The sequence below is a fragment of the Trachinotus anak genome, unplaced genomic scaffold, assembly GCF_046630095.1.
Source record: "Trachinotus anak isolate AG129_WGS33_773 ecotype Australia unplaced genomic scaffold, CSIRO_AGI_Tana_v1 ptg000001l, whole genome shotgun sequence".
NCBI classification, from domain to species: domain Eukaryota; kingdom Metazoa; phylum Chordata; class Actinopteri; order Carangiformes; family Carangidae; genus Trachinotus; species Trachinotus anak.
The window spans coordinates 20,079,802-20,100,469 of NW_027273852.1; the positions used below are offsets into that span (position 1 = coordinate 20,079,802).

General features: G+C 41.0%; 1 protein-coding gene across 2 annotated transcripts in view; it reads right to left on the bottom strand.

Moving 5' to 3' along the window:
• LOC139624295 (diacylglycerol kinase beta) overlaps positions 1-20,668 on the bottom strand; it is a 116,851-nt gene that overhangs the window by 28,162 nt on the left and 68,021 nt on the right. For both annotated transcript variants that reach the window (XM_071483315.1, XM_071483325.1), the window contains 2 exons: positions 10,987-11,051; positions 2,512-2,602 (listed from right to left, as the gene is read on the bottom strand). In XM_071483315.1, the coding sequence (XP_071339416.1) occupies positions 2,512-2,602; positions 10,987-11,051 (156 nt within the window). The remainder of the gene's footprint in view (positions 1-2,511; positions 2,603-10,986; positions 11,052-20,668) is intronic.

Below are 20,668 nucleotides of genomic sequence, written 5' to 3' on the forward strand. Positions count from 1 at the left end.
GTGGTTTGATCAGATTTGATTAACAGTGACCAAACAACTATCTTCACAAATTCAAATGTTGGGCAGAGTCTCTACTCCTTTACTCACTTATACTAATAGTTTACTTAATAGTGAGCAGAAAATAGAGGTTTGCGACATTTTTTCATCTACAAAAGCAGACGCATGTTAGTACGTGACATCAACTTTTTACAAATAAGCCCCACCCACTTCAAACCAGTTTAAAAAACAAATCAAAAATATAGTATTATCATAAAATGGGGATTTTAAAATGGTGCTTTTATGAAGGACTCCATTACTAAGTTTAATAAGGTAATAAGGTCATAGTAATCAAAGCTCAACAATTAACACAGCTGCTTCACGGTAAACGCTTTCAACTCGTCTCCTTATTTGTCCATTTCTCCCCCTCCTTAGTCTGGTGTTTATTTTCTACATCCTGTGGTGCAGATCCTCTCACTGGGTGCCCTCCAAAAGTTTCCTGCTTGTGCAAATCACCTGATCGCCCTCATGAGCTGCAGTCTGCCCACACAGTTGTTCCCCAGTTTCTTATTAGACATGATGTCACTTCACGCGGAAATCACACCCCACTCAGTGGTAAACACGTCAGCATCATCCATGGTGCGTTCACATGAAAGGGTCGGTTTTGCAATCAGTTGCACAGACAGACTCAGAGAGATACAGAAAACTGAGGGCTAAAGAGATTAATCATAATGTGATACTTTCGAAGAGGCTGACAAAGTACAAGGTCCTCTGGATGAAATTCAAATATTTTTTACAAAGTTTCCCACTGACAAGAAGATCATGACAAATTCTGCTTCAAATCAGGAGATAAATAGGTCTATGTGATATAATCAATCAGCACATACAGTATCTGCAGTAAGTTCACATGCCAAGGGAATTTTAGAGGAAGTAAAATAAGTTGTTGAGCACTGCAATTAGAGTTTTTTAAAGTTGAAAGCATCTTTATTGTCCCTTAGAGGGAAATTGATTTGCAGCCAGGCTATACAAAAATGCACAAAGACACGCCTAGCACCAAACACTTATCAGCGTCAACAGACAGTATGACATGATGTCCATGGTGATATGTAAGAGTTCATTCATCAGTGCAGCCGGAACAAAGGAAAACTTACATCTCTTCGTCCTCATAACGGGGACCTTTTACCGACAACCTGAGGGTAACAGTTCAAACTCTGTCTGAAGATGGTGGTCTTGGCTCTCCGGAGGGGAAGAAGACTTCCTTACTACCTGCCTGTTATAAAGGCCTGCAAGCTAAGCTTTCATAACTAACTAAGTGGAGATCAGAAATAGTTTTCCGATGCTTAAAATAAGAGCATATAATACAATACAGTGACTATTTAAATATCAAATTACCTGAAAATACAGGAACATATTAATATTAAAGAATAGTTCCAGTGATGTTCTATATATTATTGTCTGTGTGATACATCTGATTCCTCTGAGCTCCAGTGTTTTCCAAACATGATAAAAAATGCATTAACGAGCCACACTGTTGTCATGGCTAATGTGTTCCTTCATTGTGATGAACATGGGCAACAAAGTTTCCTTTAGATCAGTCTTACAGTACATCATCCTGCTGCTGTAAATACTCACCATAGCAGCAAATGTGTATTCATCCACAGCTGAAAATAGTCCCCAACAACAGTGTCCAACAGTGCCCAGATGTTTCAGGGGATTACTGAGCCTCTTTTAAAAATGAAACTAAATAGCTCAGAGCCTTTCTTTAAATTTACAACTTCACTAAGAACAAATTCTCTTGGGGTTAAGACACATACAGAGAGTAGGGTGAGAAAATATTAAGAGATGGACTAACGGATTGTTGGGCTTTTAACTGGATTCATTAACAATAAAAACAATATAGCGTAACACCAGCCTTAACCACCAGCCTTAACCTTTAGTAAAGTAAGTAAGCTCTATTTTCACTAAGGCAATATCTGTAAAAATGATCAGTAAATAAAAGATGTGTTACCATGTGTAACAATAAGCATACACCGGTTGGTCTGAATGGATGATTTGAACTGGCTGAAGGTATGGAGGGCGCAGGGCATGAACCCTTTGTGACAATATGCAGTTTATTTGCATGTTTCTGGTGGATTCTCCTGGAGTCTCACTGTGCTTTAAGCGCCCAGGCGACAGATTACACAGCGCTGTATGACAGAATGAGGCAATCAGTGACTTTATAGAGCATTAATCTGATGATGTGCTATGAATAGCCCGCCTTATTTAATGGCTAAACTACTTTGGTGTAAATTTCTTCAAAACCTTTTAGAAAAACATGAAATAACTCATAAGCACTCAAAGCCTGTCAGCAGAGAAACAGAAAACTTGAAACAGCTTGTTGTTGTGTAGTGTACGCAAGATGTTTCTTTTTTTTCATCAAATACAGTATATCTCGAGTGTTTGAGGATATTTTCCTCATTTCTGTCAATAACAAAACCAATCACTTTTTGTATCCACTCATCCATTCTGTCTCAGTGACAACAGTCGGTGACTCACCTCGACTTCGATGCATTCGTTGAGCTTCTTGCATGTGGCAGATATGGTCTCAGTGGTGCCAAACTCAAAGTACCAGAGCTTGTTCTTCATTCTGAGGAGAGAGAGGGGGAAACAGAGGACACACACATTTGTGACTAACTTGTTAGAGAATGTTCACAGGCCTAACTTAGCTTGCACGAGTGCAGTGTCATGAGCCACCGGCACGATTTGTTTCGGGTGCAGTGGACACATATTGAAGCTGTCCGGTGCCTTGAGTCATCTCACATTTTGAAAGTGACAGCTCAGGACAGCCAGCAGCCATGTGACCACAGAGGGCAAAGCTCCACTGATGCACCCTAAAGCCTTAATGTAGGAGACACTGGCACTGGCAGCATTGGTGGTTTACATACTGGACCACAGAAAATAAACCCCCACCATCTATCAACATGCCGTCTGCTTTTGTCCCCACTTTCATCAAAGCAATGCACATATTTTCATCTCAGTGCCCTGATGCCAGGAGCTGAAACATCAACATTGCCTCTGGAGGGGACGCGAGTGAAACATCGCTGGTGGAGACTGTAAGGTCAAGGTAAATATTACTGTGAGTCACAACATTGAGCAATGCTTCATTACTGCCCTGCGGACAGGTTTGTCAGAGGTGACCTGATGGAAGCAGTTTTGTTTATATCCTGATGTCATCTGCTGCAGTTGTAGAACTGGAGAGTAGCTGAACGACACAGTCAAGGTGAAATATCTGCTTGACCAATCAGTACATATCAAATACAAACTGATGAGGCACTAATGGGGACAAGGGTAATGAATGGGGACAAGACTGGTTCACTAACTGAAGCGCTGTTCACAGTGAGAGCCCTAATCTGAACCAAAGCTCATGTCAATCCAAAAGTTGCGAAGACATTTCACCAAAAACCATTCATCATCATCAAAGTCAGTCGACTTCCTCCTCCGGGGACCATGAATGTCTGTACAATCATCAAATAGTTGTTGAGATATTTCAGCTTGGACCAAAGTGGTGGACCAGCCAACTAACAGAGATCAGCATCATAGAGCCACATCTGTAAGAGTCATGGTTAACTTAGGCTGTTCTCAAACCTGCATAGTTAAATCTGGTTGAATCAAACTAGTTTGGTACAATTTGACCAGAGCAATTGGACTTGGGTGTGGCTCAAAGCTGCTTTAAAGGAAGAGGTCTGTGGTTTGATTACAAGTGGATTCTGAAGAGGTTCGTTTGTGGTGGGAACATGATCTGACCTCAATCTGACCCAACTGCTTACTCTGCTGTGTGTTTTACATGCTGGGATGTGAATGAGTGAAGTCAGTGGTTGCGAACGGTTAACTGGTGAATGAATCGAGGTCTTACCTGGGCTAACAACAAAGCACATTGCCTCTGTGATATTTGACATGTAGGATCCTCTTCAGGACCTTCTCCCCGTGTTTAACTTTCACTCAAACCCCGCACACATCAAACCAGTCAACATTAAGAACTTTCTCACATAGCTTTTAGCTTTTAGTGTAAAAAATGTCATAACTGTGAAAAAAGGTTGTTATAATTTCCCACAGCCCAAGGGACAGGCTCAGATGTCTTGTTTTGTACGACCAACAGTCCAAAACCCAAACATATTCACGTGAATGACAAGGAAAAGCAAATCTAGAGTCATCCTGAGCTTGGGGCTGGTTCACTAAGATGTGAGGCTAATAATCAATTGCTAAACAGTGTAGAAAATGTTCAGCAGCAGCGTCTCATTTTTAGTCAGTGCTGGGCATCACTTTTCTCTGCATGTGCATGTTCTTGAATGCAAGGCTATGGGACTGTGCAACTGCTGAACCTGCTTATCAGGCAACTGTGTCGGGCTGTAGGGGTGGTAATGGGATTGCACAATGAGGGCGGAATACACTACTCTGTCAAATTGGGACTGTGTTCATAACATTGCAGACTGTCTGTTGTATCTGTTGTGTCCATCCTCTCTGTACTGTATTGTTGGTCTTATATATTCAGTGTTATGATGGAAAGTGACAGCACGTTGGTTCTATTTGTCTATTAGCTCTATTAGCCCAAATTTCCCTCTTTGGGGAAAATAAAGTTAAACTCATCTCATCAGTTAAAATGCTAAAATTAAATGTTGTTTAATGACCAATGAAACTTTAGGCCTGTCAGTTTGTGTGCCCTCTGCACACCAGTGTCAGTACTAGTGTTTCTTTGTGTTAGTGTCTTAGTGTTTCTTTGGTTACAACAACTCCAACAGAGTGAGATTTTTATATCAAATCAATAATTTAACTTTTTGAACCATGAATTTCAGTTTTTGGATCAAGAAGTTCATAAATGATGGTTTGTGTAGTCTACAGCATTTCAATGCCAGATCCATGGGCAAATCATTCAACATTAAAGTAACGTAAATCTAAGTTTTAGATCAGACTCTGATTGGGATTAGGGTGAATGAAAACTTGATCGGGACGTCCCTAATCAAATATTCACATTGGAGAAGCTGGAACCAGCAAAAGTTTGAATTTTTTGCCTAAAAAATGCCTGAAATTATCAAATTATTAATTTGACAATCAACATTAATCGACAGCTCTAATGTGTTGGAAAGATCAAGAATGAGTCTACAAAGTTTCACTTTTTGCGAAGTCTGTGCTCATCAAAAAAAAAAAAAGAAGAAATCTGAGTACCAGCTAAGTGATGCCTCACCCTGCGTTACTCTAGAAAAGACACTTATTTCATCATATGACACGCGGATATGCTGCTGATACTGACAACACAGCTATTGACACAACAGCACTGTATAATGTGGGCACACCAATAACAAGGGTATAAGAAAAAGAAGAGGGCATCGAACATTTAAACAGACCATGGCCTGTTCAAACAGTGCGACATGTTTTCACTCACGCTCTGAGGAGAAAGAAGCTTACAACAGACTTCAAACAAAACATTCAGGTCTTTAATAACAGTTTATTTTACTTTGAGTGTGAGTAAAATGTCTTAAGCTGCTGCACTTGTTCACATGTTTTTCCTCCCTGCTAATTGTCTTTCTGTCCCTTGTTCTCTCTCTTTCACCTTAATGCCTCCCCTGAAACCTCTGCTGCTGTCAAACCAGGGGATTATGAGCATATTTGAGATCACAATTAGGAGCAGTTGCGATTCTCAACGAGGCGAGCTGCCTAACCTCATTAAACTGCTTCCACTTGAGACGGCCTGTAAAAAATGCAATTAACTCATGTTTTTTCCCTCTCTCTTATGAACACAGAGTGCAACAGGGAGACACGCCACTTCCGTAAGCCTTTCCTCCATTATTCCCATGTATCTGCAGAAAAACTAATGCAAAGCTAGAACAAAGGGGATCTTTAAAAAGAGGGTGGGGAGGGGAGTATATTTCCAATCATGGCTTGTAAGGCTAGGTGTGCTGAACCCTGGGGCTTTGACTGGTAAGGAGATGGTAATGGGTTTAGTGTTTAACAGTGTCCTTGCAAGAACTGACAACTGACTCCCCAACAAAGAAAAGTACTTTCTATTCAATTTGAATGAATACCATTAGGAAGTCTTATCTCCTTCAAGCTGTAGCATTTCAAAGAGAATTGGGTGGAATCACATTTCATCTAACAGAGAGCAGAGACTGGCTCTACACTGAAGTGGAAGGAGGAACCTTGTTGTTGTGAAAACATGGTTCAGGTGCTTCAGCAAACCTTGAGGGCTTCAAAAATCTCTAGCTGTATATCTGGCCAACCCTTGCCCAATACTTTGCCTCCCCCTCCCTACAGATAAGCATCTCCTTTAATCCCCAATATGAGCAGTGACCTCATGACCCACCACCTCTTTACTGCCCCTCCTCCACCTCCTCTCTCATACCTGTTGTGAAACCAGGAGGACATGAGGGTGTACTTTGACGTCATGATGAAAAAATAAAGTCCACAATCAACCATGATCCACACAATGAATTGGCCAGTCAGTGGGCTGAGGGCATCTGAATGTGTACTTTCTGTTTCCGAGTTGTCTTTGGGCATATAAAGTTTTCAAGGATTTATTTTGGTTGTCCAAGGCTCAAGAAGTGAAAGTCATGCTCATTTTTAGGAGAACTTACAAAGCTTGGATGAACATAAAATAATCCCTTAAAGGTCCCATATTCTACATTTTACCAGTGTTATATTTGAAGTGTTGATATCCATAAGATATATTTGTGGTTTTAAGAACCAAAAACCATCTGAATGTAGTTTTACATCTCCTCTCTCAGGCTTCTCTCTGGAGCTCTAGTAACAACAGGTCCTTTGTGATCCAATAAAAATACAGCAGATTTCATTTAAACACTCAGAGAAACCAAATCCTCCAAGGTTGGATGGTGGGTCCAGGTGGGCGGAGCTTGGGGCATGGCTGAGAGTGGTGACTGCTTTGTTGTGACATCACAAAGTTCCAGAAGTCCTGACGGCTGGTTTTAAGGCTCAGTCTCTGAATACAGGCTGTGTGCATTTCTCTGTGGACTGAGGCTTTGATACTTTCACAGTAGTAATATAGAACCTAGATCTGATCTATAATCAGAAAACACATGGACATCTACCTTTATATAACATGGGACCTTCCTGTATCATCAGGACAAAAAAAAAGAAAACTTGTTTTTGAATTTTTTGAACAAAAACCAACACTGGAAGCCTGTAGTCACAATATTGTGAAGAGAGAAGTCAACTACAACTCAATAGGAAACATCCCATTACCAAGCTCAAAAACGTGTTTCAGGTTCTGCTAATGGCAAGTGGAAACTAAAGATTAGAAACCTAATAATACATTTAGCACTCACAATCATTTGACTTCCACATTCAGAGGCAATTTTGGATGAATTAGGCAATTATGTGGAGTATTTTGTTCCCAGTCATGCACACAAACCATTTTGAATTTGCAAAAGCTCTGATTTGTGCCTGGCTTTTTCTCCACAGCACCATGGGTAATCACTGTATTCATGTTTGAAATACTGATTAATAAAAGTTCAAGGTAGAAGCTCCATCTATCCCTTACTGTACATGGTGTGTACTGTTTATTTAAAAGGTCTGGAGGTTTATGTCTGAAGGATATCAATGTCATTATATTTAAAATTGCCAAAGAATGTTTAAAGGTTTGAAAAATCCTACATTAATAATTCAATAATAATAATTTGAAAAACTAAAGGCATTAAATTAATCTAATATGAGCTCTTACAAAAGAGCTTTGTCTTAACTTTTGTATTTGGTTTTCTACAGTAGCTATCATGGATCTTTCCCTTGTACACAAGAGATGTTGCTTTTCATTTTCTAGGAGCATTAACAGCAGTTTGTGTGGGATAAATAAAAGAAACCGGGCAGTGAACATGACAGTCACTGGACAGACAAAACAAAACATCCTCACACATCATCACCAGAGCAGCAAAAGGGAAAAACAACACTGGCTGCAGTGTTTTGGACCAAAGGTCAGTAAGGTGGTGACTTCTGATCTCTAGGTAATCCAATCAGGTGATAAGTTTCAGTGACCCGTTCAAGGCAGCTTATGAAAAGAGCTAATGGTGTTTACGTTGACAAACACCAGTGATTAAAGTGTGTTTTACTCTGAAATAAATATCAACTCCAATCGCTTAGTAATGGTCTTTCCACTGCCCCCAAGTTGCCCAAAAATTATTGTGGATTTTAACTTAATCCTCAGATCACTGTCAACAATCAGCCGCTCCTTCGGCTAAAGCCTGGTTTATATTAGGGCATAGGATCAATGCAGAGCTAATGCCGTATCCTACGCAAGTGACCTACACCGTTGTGACAATTCATACGCCGTACCTAACGCTGTGTTGTACCTATGGTGTTGATTCAACAGAGAGGTATAAACCAGGCTCAAGACAAACCTGTCCTGTAACTCAGGCTTAAATCTGTTAATTTGGTTTGTGAGATATCCTATCTTTGCAGAAAAATCCAATGTTGAAGTGTTAAGTTCAACAGGATTTGTTTTGTCTAATTTTCACCTCATTTTAATATAAAAAAAACACAGATAAACATTTAACTTACACGATTCTGAACAAGTGTGACTGCAAACAAACTGCATCTTCAATGTGGAGTTTCATTGTTGACATTGAGAACACATCTATGATTTAAAACAACTTAGCTACTGTGCCTGAAAGCTGAGGGATAACTAAGTAAGTGAACCGTGGAATCACAGAGACTGCATCTTGTATTGTGCTACCAACTACTGGTGATCATGTGAAAAAACTGGGACATAACTTCTAGCCTGCACAAGTGTGGATATGAGGCCATAATGAAGAGGAACAGATGCATTTTCATAAATGATCCTTTCTCTCAATCTTTCCAAATCCAGACTCTACTCTGAAACTCCCCCACTTGGGATGACGTTCACACACACTCACACGTTCACACACAGAAAGACAGCATTGTCCCCAGTGAGAGAAGTCATTAGCACCTGGGCTTTGGGCTCCTGGAGGTCTGGCTACTGTGACCATTAGAAAGCTAGTGGCACTCCACAGGCTGAGGTGTCAGCAGTCACACATCCCTTCTGTCCCAACAGGCCCAGGATGAGAGGGTGACACTGGGAGGTGGGGTGGGGGTGGGTGTATGTGCTCATAGACAAGCGGGGGATGGTGTTATGGTGTGAGTGTGTGAAAGACACACACACAGACACACACACACACACATACACAGATAATGGTGGATTGTGAGTGGCAGGAAGGACAGTAAAGCTCTGAGCTAAGTGCTGCATGTGGCTATGGGCCTCTCTCTCTGGGTCAAAGGTCATTTATCATCTGCTCACCCGTAGAGAAAAAAACAGCTCGATCTTCACACTGACTCCTTTCAATTCAAACTGCTGTAAAGATGGACGGATATTTACTCTGCCAAAACATCAGTCAGACGACAATGAAACAGTTGCAGCTGTCCATCAGCTGTCCGCTGCCCTGTGGACGTCCTGAAGAAGAGAATTCACACTAGAACAATAACCTCCACTGTTGGCTTCCTCTAAATAGTCTACATCAGACTGTTGGTATTATTTGTGTAGGGGTGGGTGTTAATACAGTTCATACAGTTTTGTGAACACTGTCGCTTGGAGCTTATAGTTGGATCAGAGCCACGAGTGGTTCACACAGAGATGGAGCCATCAAAACACAAAAGTGAAGTATGTATTGAAAAAGAAAAGGTTTTGTAGGTTTAACCTCTGTGCGTTGAATATGCCTGCTCCACATTAAATGCTTTACATGTTTTATTTCTGATGGATCAAAGAGAGGGCCCCTGGAGAACAGAGGTATCTTTCTTTTATCTTTTACCACCCTCTCTTCCTTCTGCCTGTGATGCTGGAAACAGGTCTGGGACCAGGGGTGGAAACTAAAGCATTAATTATTGAATTTCAAGGAATAAACAACCCGTTTCTCCTCTTCTCCCTCTTACTCTCCCTGCTCTTCTTTATTTAATTCACATTACACAGTATGCACTAAATAACTGCGCAGTATACATGTTGTTTCCATCATGCAAACAACACGAAACAACATACAAAGCCCCTCAAAGACCCACATGAGGCATTCAAAACAAGACTTTATACTTTGCTGAGAGGTTCAACAAAGTAAAAGTTAATTGTGAACAGAACGTGAAGGGATGGGGGTGGGGGGTCGAATGTAGGCCGGAGGTGTTTTGGTCTAAGATGCTGGTGGTCTAATGTGACATCTACTGACAGTCACATTCGTTGATAGAACCTTTATATCTGACAAAATAACCCTGACAGTGTTATCAGGGTGGTCTCAGATTACATGTCACACTTACATGGCGCTTGTGTCTCGCTGGTGTGTGACGAGGTTGAATTCAACTTTCTGATCCCTGCTATAGGCAGTGCATCATCATCGCTAAGATATTTCCTTTCATCCAGCTCTGGATCGCTGCTGCTCTCTCTGCCGACCTCTCTCTCTCTCTAGTTAGACTGAGGCAGCTTCCAGTGTTATATAACAATTAATTAAACGGCTGGCTATGCTCTCGTCCTGTGGCCTGCCATTCGACGACACCTTCTCTGCTATTAGGATGACGTGAACCTACATTTACATCACAGCTGTCTCCATCTGCCTTCACTCAGCTCTCCTGCACAGTTGACTTTTTATAATTAGTTGAAAACTGAACAGACAATTAAGCATTTATGGCTGGACGATGGAAACTATGGCACCAGCCCAGTTAGAAGTGTCATAGTCCCGTTCAGTTTAATCACAGAAAAGCCACTGCCAGTGTATTGATCCCACCACATAGGCAGGTTTTGTGTCATTATTGATTGCTGACGACTGCAGCTCAGTGAGATATTGAGCTTCCAGATTAAAGTGCGAGGTCACTAGCTGGTTACAAGGTTGCTTGTTAGCTAATGGTATTAAGACAGTGGAGCAGGGAAGATTGACTGTCCTTTTGACTGTCAGAACCACTGCCAGTACCTCGACTGCTCAGTGCCAGTGTGTGTGTGCCTGATTGTAGCTGTTTCCAAAATATGAGCCATCAAGTTACCTGCTGTTGAACTTCTCAGGGTGCTTTTCCCGCATCAGATGAAAGCGATGGGCGATGGAGGCATCCTGAAGGAGAGAACAGAGGAGACAACATTACCTGCAGGACATCAGTAAACCTTACACTTTATCACAGCCTGCTGTACAGCAGTTTGCAAAAGTCTGATGAATTTCCACCCACTCTTCCTGCAGAGTATTTTTAGGCTGTTTTAACATTTCTCCAAAGTTTTTGAGTGATGTTCAGGTCAGGGGACTGTGAGTGCCAAGATCTTCAGATTGTGTTTCTTGTGGAGTCTGAGGTCTGCTTTGGCTCATTGTCTGTGGTGTAGAAGCGAGACTATTCTCAGTTTCTTGACTGACTGCAGGACGTTTGCTGATATTTAGTGACTGTGATATACAGTATGTCTACCTCCATGCTTAACAGTTGGTAAGGTGTTCTTTTCTTCAAATGTTGCTCCTGTTTTTCTCCAAACGAATCTCTGGTGCTTGTGGCCAAAGAGATCAGCTGCAACTTTGACTGCAGTTTAGTTCTAAAGCACATCTCTACACATCTCTAGGTTTACGTCTGGTGTCCACACTACTTTCAAGCTACTTTTGGAGACACTGTTGGACCTATTTTGGTTTGAAAACTCTGTGGTTGAGTTGTAGTCTGGATGGACAGAGACTGAGACCTTTAGAAACGATGACGTAGACACCCACAGTCGCTCCTTGATATGGTCTGATCAGCCTCGGCTACCAGTTCTGAATGCAACATGAGTAACAAATTACAAGTGTTTCTGGCCTTGTTGTCTCTGCTAGCAGCTGTTTTTACAATTTTAATGCTTCCCGGCTCACGCTGCCCAGTGTACATGAATGGTCTCATATATATGCGTTTTCAGGTGGGTTAGTGTGGACAGAGGTTGTTTCTGACATGGTGCTAAAACAGTTGCCTGGACAGAGACCGTTTTCATTTTAAACCCAAAGCATATTTAGTGTGGATGTAGCCTTCATCTGTCCTCAGCACATTTCCAAGACGACTCTGGCTTATCCAGATGTTGCTCTGCAGACTTCAGACTTTTGTGATGATGTTCCAGATAAGGTTTGAGGACTCCTCCATGTCAACCCTGTTCGTGCACAGTGAATGGTGCACCAGCACTCCTGTTGTCAGCTGTACCTTCCTGCAGCTTCTCTGCAGTCAATTAGACGTTTGGCCGAACAGTCCTGCCGTTTTATCTCAAAGTTTCTCGGTCTTCCAGATCTTGTCTTGACTTCCACAGTTTCCCTTATCTGCCATTTCTTAATGACATTTCTGACAGAGGAAATTTCAAGCTGGGAGCTCTTTGATGTCTTTTTATAGCCTCTCCTCTTTTGTGGCATCAATTAGCTTCATTTTCAGATCCTCAGTCAGCTGCTTAGAGGAGCCTGTGTTTGTTGAGTGTTAGCACAAGATTTCAAGAGTCAGAGAATTTATCAGCTCAGGAATTATTATCAGCTGACGATCCTTAATGACACGTCTTGATCTGCTCTCTGACGTCCTGATGAATCAGTTAAAGACTGATGAGTTAGAGAAGTTCTGAGTATTTTAAAAGTAGTTGGGTAACAGGATGAGCATTACCATTTGACGGAAGGCTAATTTAATGCCTGTTAGCTGCAGGGGGGTTGTTTTTGCTTCTTACAAATCAACTACAATGTGTAATTTTCCCAGAGGTGCCCAAAAATCTGCATATATCTGTAGGTGTACATCCAACCTACCTAGATAAACCTGCAGGTTAGAATATCATTTCAACTGTGGACTTCAACATTACAACTACTGGACACATAACTCTACAACAAAGTCCAGTGAAGTCAAGGGAAGCCTCAATGAAGATGTCATTATGCTAATATTCCATTGTGACTGTCTTTCACATTGAAGGGCAACTTTTGTGTTCAAACAGACTTGGCTGATTTAGTTTAATTTTTCATTATTAATTTATCCTTTCTGTCATTTTATAAGCAACAATACCAAATATTTTCTGGCTCCAGTTTCTCCAGTTTGATGATTTGCTGTTTCTCTTTGTCACATATGAAATTAGTGAAATTAGTGAAGTTTTTGGGTGTTGGTTAAATTGCAGCCCTACTACACACTGTATTTATGTGTTGCACTGGATTTTTCCACCTGACATTGGTGTATAGGTAAATACAACTTTAAAATAACCGAATGGTATTTTACCAATATCCACAATAAGACCCAACCAGTGAATTTTTCATTGTCATTGTTGTTGTGACAAAAGTGCCCCTCAGTGTAGTGTAGTGTAGTGCAGTAATTCAGTCTAAACTGGGATCATAGTGTAAAATGACTCAATACATCATTGAGCTAAAGGTCACAAATGGACCTGAGCAGAGCTCAGAACAGATACTTCCCTCCTCTCCCTGTGTGTTTAACTCTTGACCTCTGGAACGTGACCCTGATCAGTCACAAGTCACAGGCACAGTATGACCTCTCATATGGGCAAACAGAAACACCAGCAGGGCACCATGCTATCACTGCGGCATTATCAATGTTCTACATCTTAAACCATGTCGAAATGTTATGATATACTCCTCTGCTCATCTTGATTTATTCATCACAACAATGCTCAACAGTCTCAAGAGCAACTGCAACACCTCCAACCAGGCTCCAGTCTAAACCAAATGTCTGATGAACATATAGACTCATGGATACCCAGCAAAATGCTTCAGAGCATGAAGACAAGCATACACACAACATAAAGCAGTGTTCTGGACACTTAAGCTTTGAGTGGCCGTGATCAATTATAGAGAGACCTGAGGTTGAGCTTGACCAGAGCTGCTTCTGCTCTCCTCAGGCCTGAGGATGTGATCTGTCTTTCCCAGATAAAACCACTGTATTGTTACTGTACATAAAAAATAAGATCAGGACGCATGTGTTTGGAGATTAAATTGACTATATGTCAAAGGAAGACATATGGCTGACGTAGATGTAACCACTGGATGTGATGGAGATGGTGCACGTGGTGAATGGAAAGTGTCACTCTGACTCAGAGTTGAGGACTCACCCTGTGTAACAACATCATCTTGTACCACTTAAAGTACTTAACAGAGACAAGACACGCGACACAACCAGACCTGCTTCCATCAGCTAATGCATGAAGACAATATGAGGAACTCCTAATATAATAATACTTTTAATAATATGACTGGTTGCTACCAGTATTACTGAAGCAGTCTATAGAAATATCTCATTCTATTCTATGAAGTTGTCACATGCAGCGATAACACAAATAGTAGAGGGATAAATTTGCCTTTAATAGTTTATTCAATGAAACTGAGCCTCAATGAGGTAACATAATTCTACTACAGATAACACAAGTAGAAATCTTTCATTTTTCTTGCATCATTATACTATTTATTATATGAAAGCTTCAACTCACTGCACAATATAACATCAGCAGCTCATCCACTGAGGGTATCATTTTGTAATTTTCTTCTTTATTCAGCAACAACACTTAATTTAAGTGGAGGGGAAATTGGTGACTGCACGTCCATAATTTCAGAGATATTAAAGGCTTTAGAATTTTATGAGGTAAATAAATGACGGGGATGAGGTTCAAGCTTTTCACAGTGGCTATATTTAGATTTGGCTCAGGTTCACAAATCAGTGAAAAATGCTTCAGTGTCTGAGCTGCCTCTCACCTGATCTCCTCATTGACTTAGGCTAATATGAGGTAAAGCTATATTAATTCCATAGACCAGTGGTTCCCAACCTTTTCCAACTCAGGGCCCATTTGAAAATCTCAAAAATGTTGGCGGTCCACATTGGACCTGGTAACAATATGGAGGTCAAATAATGCCTCAGAGCACTTTTTATTTGAATGACAAAGACTGAATATTCAGTATTGAACTGAAAATAGAGGAAGCTCTTTTTTTTGACAGATCACTTGTTGATTCACCATCTGTCTCTTGACTCTTTCCTTTTCATTCTTCATGTTACTAACCAGCTCTTCATTTTGATTAGAAATTAGATTTTAACACCCTGATATATTAGAACTCTGCTGATGCTCACATTATTATAAACAATACACATTTTAAAATGAGGGAAAGAAAAATACAGAACATGAAAGTGGTACAACAGCTAAAAATAAATATAGATACATATAAATCACGCAGTGTGATATCTTTACACTTGACACAGTATGCTAATATTACCAACTGCCTCGACAGTAGGTGTTAAACAGTCAGTAGGATACAACAGGCAAATGATGAAGCTGCTGTTTAAGAGCTAACACGTGTTTTCTGCATTTCCACTTTTCTTTGAGGGCATCTCAGGATTTATCTGCTATACTGTCTTTTTGTGATCCTGGTTAATAAAGGACGTGTTAGTTACAGCAAAGTGTTGCATCCTGCAGCTCTGACAGGCAAAAGCATCTGTGGTGACAGGCTGGCACCCTGCCTGCCTGTGCAGGTGTTTCAGTGCTCTGCAACAAGGAGAATGGAAGGTTGCAATAAGACAGGTGGACAGGTGCAATTATACACATCCTCGCCTGTCACCCTCACAAACCGTCCAGTGGTGCTGCCGGCCTGCCACAATGCACCTCCTCAACCAGGTGCTACGGCAATCACACAGCATCAGCAAATATCAGCTCTTAAAATAGAGCTGCATCTGCTGCTTTAACTGGCTGAGAATTTGATACTGGAACCTGGGGAGCAAGGAGACGTCGCAGGGGAGCGGATTCTCTGCAATGAACCCGAGAGACGTGAGACTAACTTTGCCCAAGAGCTCAAACTGCGGAGCTGGTTCTCATTGTGAGGTTACTTGTCGCAGCAACACATACATGTAGGAAACAGGACAGTTCAGAGAGGGGGAGCAGTTTACAAGCTGCCTGAGGATCCTGTGTCACTTTGTGGACAAATCAAGGAGTTGTGTATTTTGATTTTGGTACATTGTGAGCAGAGTGTCCAGCACAGCATGTGGATCAGAGCCAGACAATGACACAATGTGGCCGCAAATGCCTTCCAAAACATGACGGGCTTGTTTCATGTCTGCTCTCGGTCCCCTGCTGCAGGCAATCACTGACCAGCCCCACTTCTGTCCCCCCTGAAAAATCTGGCAGTAACAATATGTGACATTTTGTCGTCGCCTATAGTTGCCTGCCTGATGAAGGTTGTTTTGATCTTGCCGTTTGAAGTTTTGCACATGGTGCATGGAGGCAAGAGGAGGTCCTATTGGATGGCTGATGTGGGAAAAAGAGGAAAGGAAAAAGAGAGAGACAAACAACAAAAAACAACAACAAAAACACTGGCTGGAAAATGTCACCTCAGTGGGACCCACAGCAACCGGTGGAGAAATAGGTTGTCAGTTCACCCCTATTGTGTTTCACTGGCCTCTGGTAAGGTGCTTGGTTAGCTTAATGTCAAAGAGAAATGTCATAGTCAGCCTCAAATATTGATGCTGTTACACTGAGGCGCTCAGGGCAGCATGCATGATACAGAGCTCAACATGCACTGATAGACACTGTTTTCATTTTAATCCAATTAACAGTACCTTGTACTTGTAGTATTGTTTTCTAGTTTCCCATCCTTGTCGCTGTTGTTTATGTTTTTAGGTAACTAGAGCTGATATGTATATAGGGGAAGTTATGAAATGCATGAACAGATGAAGGATCCTAGAGGATGGTAAAGGTGCCATGATGAATGTTTCACCACTGGTAGAACTGCATGATTTTAAGAATGGACCCCTGTTTTGTTTGTATCCTGTGAACTCATTGAGATGTCATGATATACAGTGCTGCCGAGGGACTGATGAAATGTGATAATGCAGCAGTCAGCCAGCAGAGGCAGGGAAGGAGACTGCTAGCTAGCAAACACGGATGTAAACAATGCAGGTTTCAAATGATCTCAAAATGTATTGTGCCGATATTTGTTGATGAAGGAAAAAAATGTCACATCTCAAGGATACACAATGTGTTTTGACATGTAAGTGTAGCTTTTAAGTATTTATTGCAGGGAGGACAGGTCCCGGCTAGACTCAAATCAGGGGATCCCTAAACCACGAGGAAACCCCAACTGTTAATTCAGAGGGAAACTCCACCTTTAACAGCACTGAAAACCAACATGTTCTGCAACCTGAACGACCATCTAGGTTGTTTGCCGCAGCCCTCTGCTCAGTGGAGTGCTTCCTGAATTAGTGCCCCTATTATGTCTCAGATAAACTGTGAAATATCACTGCTGACAAATGAATAACTAACTCTGTTATGGTGTTACAAAGCTATAGTAAAAGTTTGGTTAGGCACCGAAATAACTTGGTTAGGTTCAGGAAACGAATGGGTTTGGGTTAAAACAAGTACTTTGTCAAGGTTAGAAAACCTTTGTCATCATGGCCACAATAATAACCATAAACAACCTCCACCTACATACATGTTGTTGCACTAAAAGGTCACCTGGTGACTGCCACTCGAGGGTGTTGTGACTTAAACGTAAACCTGTCTTGGGGCATAGCTATGGGTCATAACTAGCTGCTGCACTAATGACCTGCAGGGTGTTTTCTCAAACAGATTCTTACTCCGAGTGACTGGATACGACATGAACGCACTGTTTCCTGTAAAAGCTGGAACAGTTATTGAGTTAACGTGAGGGTTCGACATGTGGTGGTTTGGATCACTCCTGGTAAAAGAAACAGCAAGATGGAGGCAGATTAACATTTTAAGAAGCTCCTTTACTTTTCTCCACACTTCACCCACTTCACAACAACACTTCCTGTCTCCCAGTCACATGTTGCTGAACTAACCAATCAGAAGCTAGAAGGACTTAGACTGAAGTGAATAAAAGGTAAACTAGAGGGATGGATTCAGGAGGTCACTGTAGCTGTTTTTTGTGATGCACATGTAAATATTTGAAACTTGCAAGTATGTAAATAATAATCCTGTAAATAAAATAATCAACTGTATAAAACACTGAGTATATATTTATATAGTAAATGAACTCAATTATACAACTAATGAATTAACATCCAAACCTTAAAGTTAGTTATTTCTCTCTGTACTCTTCCCTTTGAAACAGGTGATATCATATACATCTCTGCACCAATCAGGATCTAGAAATATTTGAATCAGATTTTGGAGACAGCTGTTGGGTCGTTTAGTGACTGTCAAAGAGTTAAATTATTAATAATTATTATTTATTATTAATATCTAAAGTTAAAAGATGGTTAAAACATGTGTTTTTAGGGGGTTGAAAGACTGTCAAGGTGTGTGAATGCGTCTGTGTGTCCTCGTGTTTGATCGTGTGTGTGTTTTCGAGCGCTGTTCCTCCCATCTTTAAGACCAGCCAGGTGTCACTCAGCACGGTCATTCATTACCGCGGTAACCTGGCCTGAACCTGGCAGACGCTGACTTCCTGTCACTGATACTTCCCCTGACCTTCAGTCTGTGCCAGCCCTACTCTATCTCCCTAAAACACACACACACACACACACACACACACACACACACACACACACACACAGACCATTTTATATGCACACTTTCTTTCCTTGTGACCTGTTTTCTGAACAAATACTGACACTAAATCTAATACAGCCTTTGTCTCAGTGCTTGCTTGGTTACACACAGGCAGCAATATCACACAGTATTTCTACATCTCTACATACAGTCTCCTGAGTTTAAACCATGAAAAACTCTATAAATATAATAAAGTGTCTTGGTGGGTCCTCCAGGATCTGATCAGTTCATTTTCCTTTAGCTGGAGCAAAAGGATTTAGGTTAAAACAATCCCTCCCTTCATTCTAATGCAGGATGAACAAATAAATAATACAACATGTCTGACTTACTTTAACAGCTAGATGACACCAAAAATGTTATGTATTCCATGTCTGAAAAGGGTTTAAAGCACCATATCTACAACAGGGAGCAGGTGAGGGATCAAATCCTTCATCAGGTATCACAGTGAGTTCAGACAAGCAGCCAGAAAGAAGCCGGCTGCTTCTAGCTTCTCACCGAATCTGTAGCTTTGGGGAAACTTTTATTTTGATCTCATAAATTTACATAATCAGCTGTTTGTGCTGTGCTGTCATCTGATCTGACGTAACTGTTTATTTCTGTGCCAGTTTATAAGTGTTGTTGACTTGTTACTCTGGGATGATAATTTTAACTAAAACCTCTGTCAACTCCCCGTTGCTGCATCGCTTGGTGCTGCTCTCATCTTTACACCTCTGTGTTAACAACTTCTTGCAAGCTTCTTGCAAACTAAAAAGACCTCCCGTCTTCCTGGGTCCTGTCTTTGAACTCTGGTGTTACTTTTAGAAAGAAGAATAAAACTTGAGACCAAGCGATCATTTTTATGTTCAACCACCATGGTACCTGGGATGTGAGACATCATGTCATCATATGGACAGACACATCTTTGTGAACACAACAACTCATTACATGGTACCAACTTCATACTTAGACCAAAGGTACTCCATATGGAGTAGATTATTGGTTCCCAACCTGTGGGCCAGGGCCCAGTTGTGGGCCACCAAGCTATTGCAAGTGTGCCGACAAATCATTTGCAAAACAATACAATGTTGCTGAAAAGACGTAATTATAATAAAACAATAGATATAAATAACATTTTTACAGGCTTTGAAAATTAAACGATCTTTAAAAACATGAAAAATGTTTCAAAACTCCTTTCATTTTTTTCATCATATTAAGGCCTAACACTGTGATAAGCCAGAGGGAGGAACTTTTATGTTGTCGCCTGCCAGCCCACATTGTAAACTACACACACTAAAAGATCACACCCATGGCAAAAACTGGAGACTCAAAGTAGTAAGCTGCTTAGCAAGAGGAAGAATTAAATGAAAAGAGTCAAGAGACAGATGGTGAATCAACAAGTAAAACTGAACTTCCCCTGCTTTCAGTTCAATCCTGAATGTTTGATCATTATCATTAAAATAAAAAGAAGGCGGCATTTTTCAGCCTCTGTATTGCCAATGTTTTTGAGAGTTTCAAGTGGGTCGTGAGTTGAAAAAGGCTGGGAACCACTGGAATAGATGATCTGAGTAAATTATTGAGCACTCACCTCTGCATAAATTATCAAATGATCTCCCAGAACTTGCTGTAACTCCAGAACACTTTAAGCCAACATGATCAAACTGAAACCAGTAGTATGTACTGTTGTAAGAAAACCTTTGCTAATTAATGAGTTAATTGGCTCAATTAGGAGGAGACAGACACAGCAATATCATACTTATAATGGTGATGGTCTGATTAGATTTTGATGTGCTCCGCTGCATACATTTACATATTAATGAAGTAAAACTGATTTTTAAATAAGGCAATCCAAGTGCCAGCTTCTGCCTGCATCACACAATCCTCCTCAGCAGGTGGAGTTTGTCCAGCAAACATTGTTTCTCCAAGGTTAGGAATCAACTTCCCATCCCAACTTTTAAGCCAACATGAATGAAAAGTCCTTTGTAAATAAATAGAAATTTGAACTTCTATCATAACAGGACAAACTCCATGTAAAGGAAGGAAGATGGTGTGATATGACTGAAAGCTCCAGAACAGCCTCTAAATGGACCTCATGTTAGACGCAGCTAGCGACTTATATGTCCATCAGAGAGGCAGAGCACACTCTACACCCCCCTGGCTAAAGCCAAAGTCAGGGATTGTGGCACGCATTAGGAATCAGCCATTAACACTGGGAATCGTTTTGCAGGACACACACAC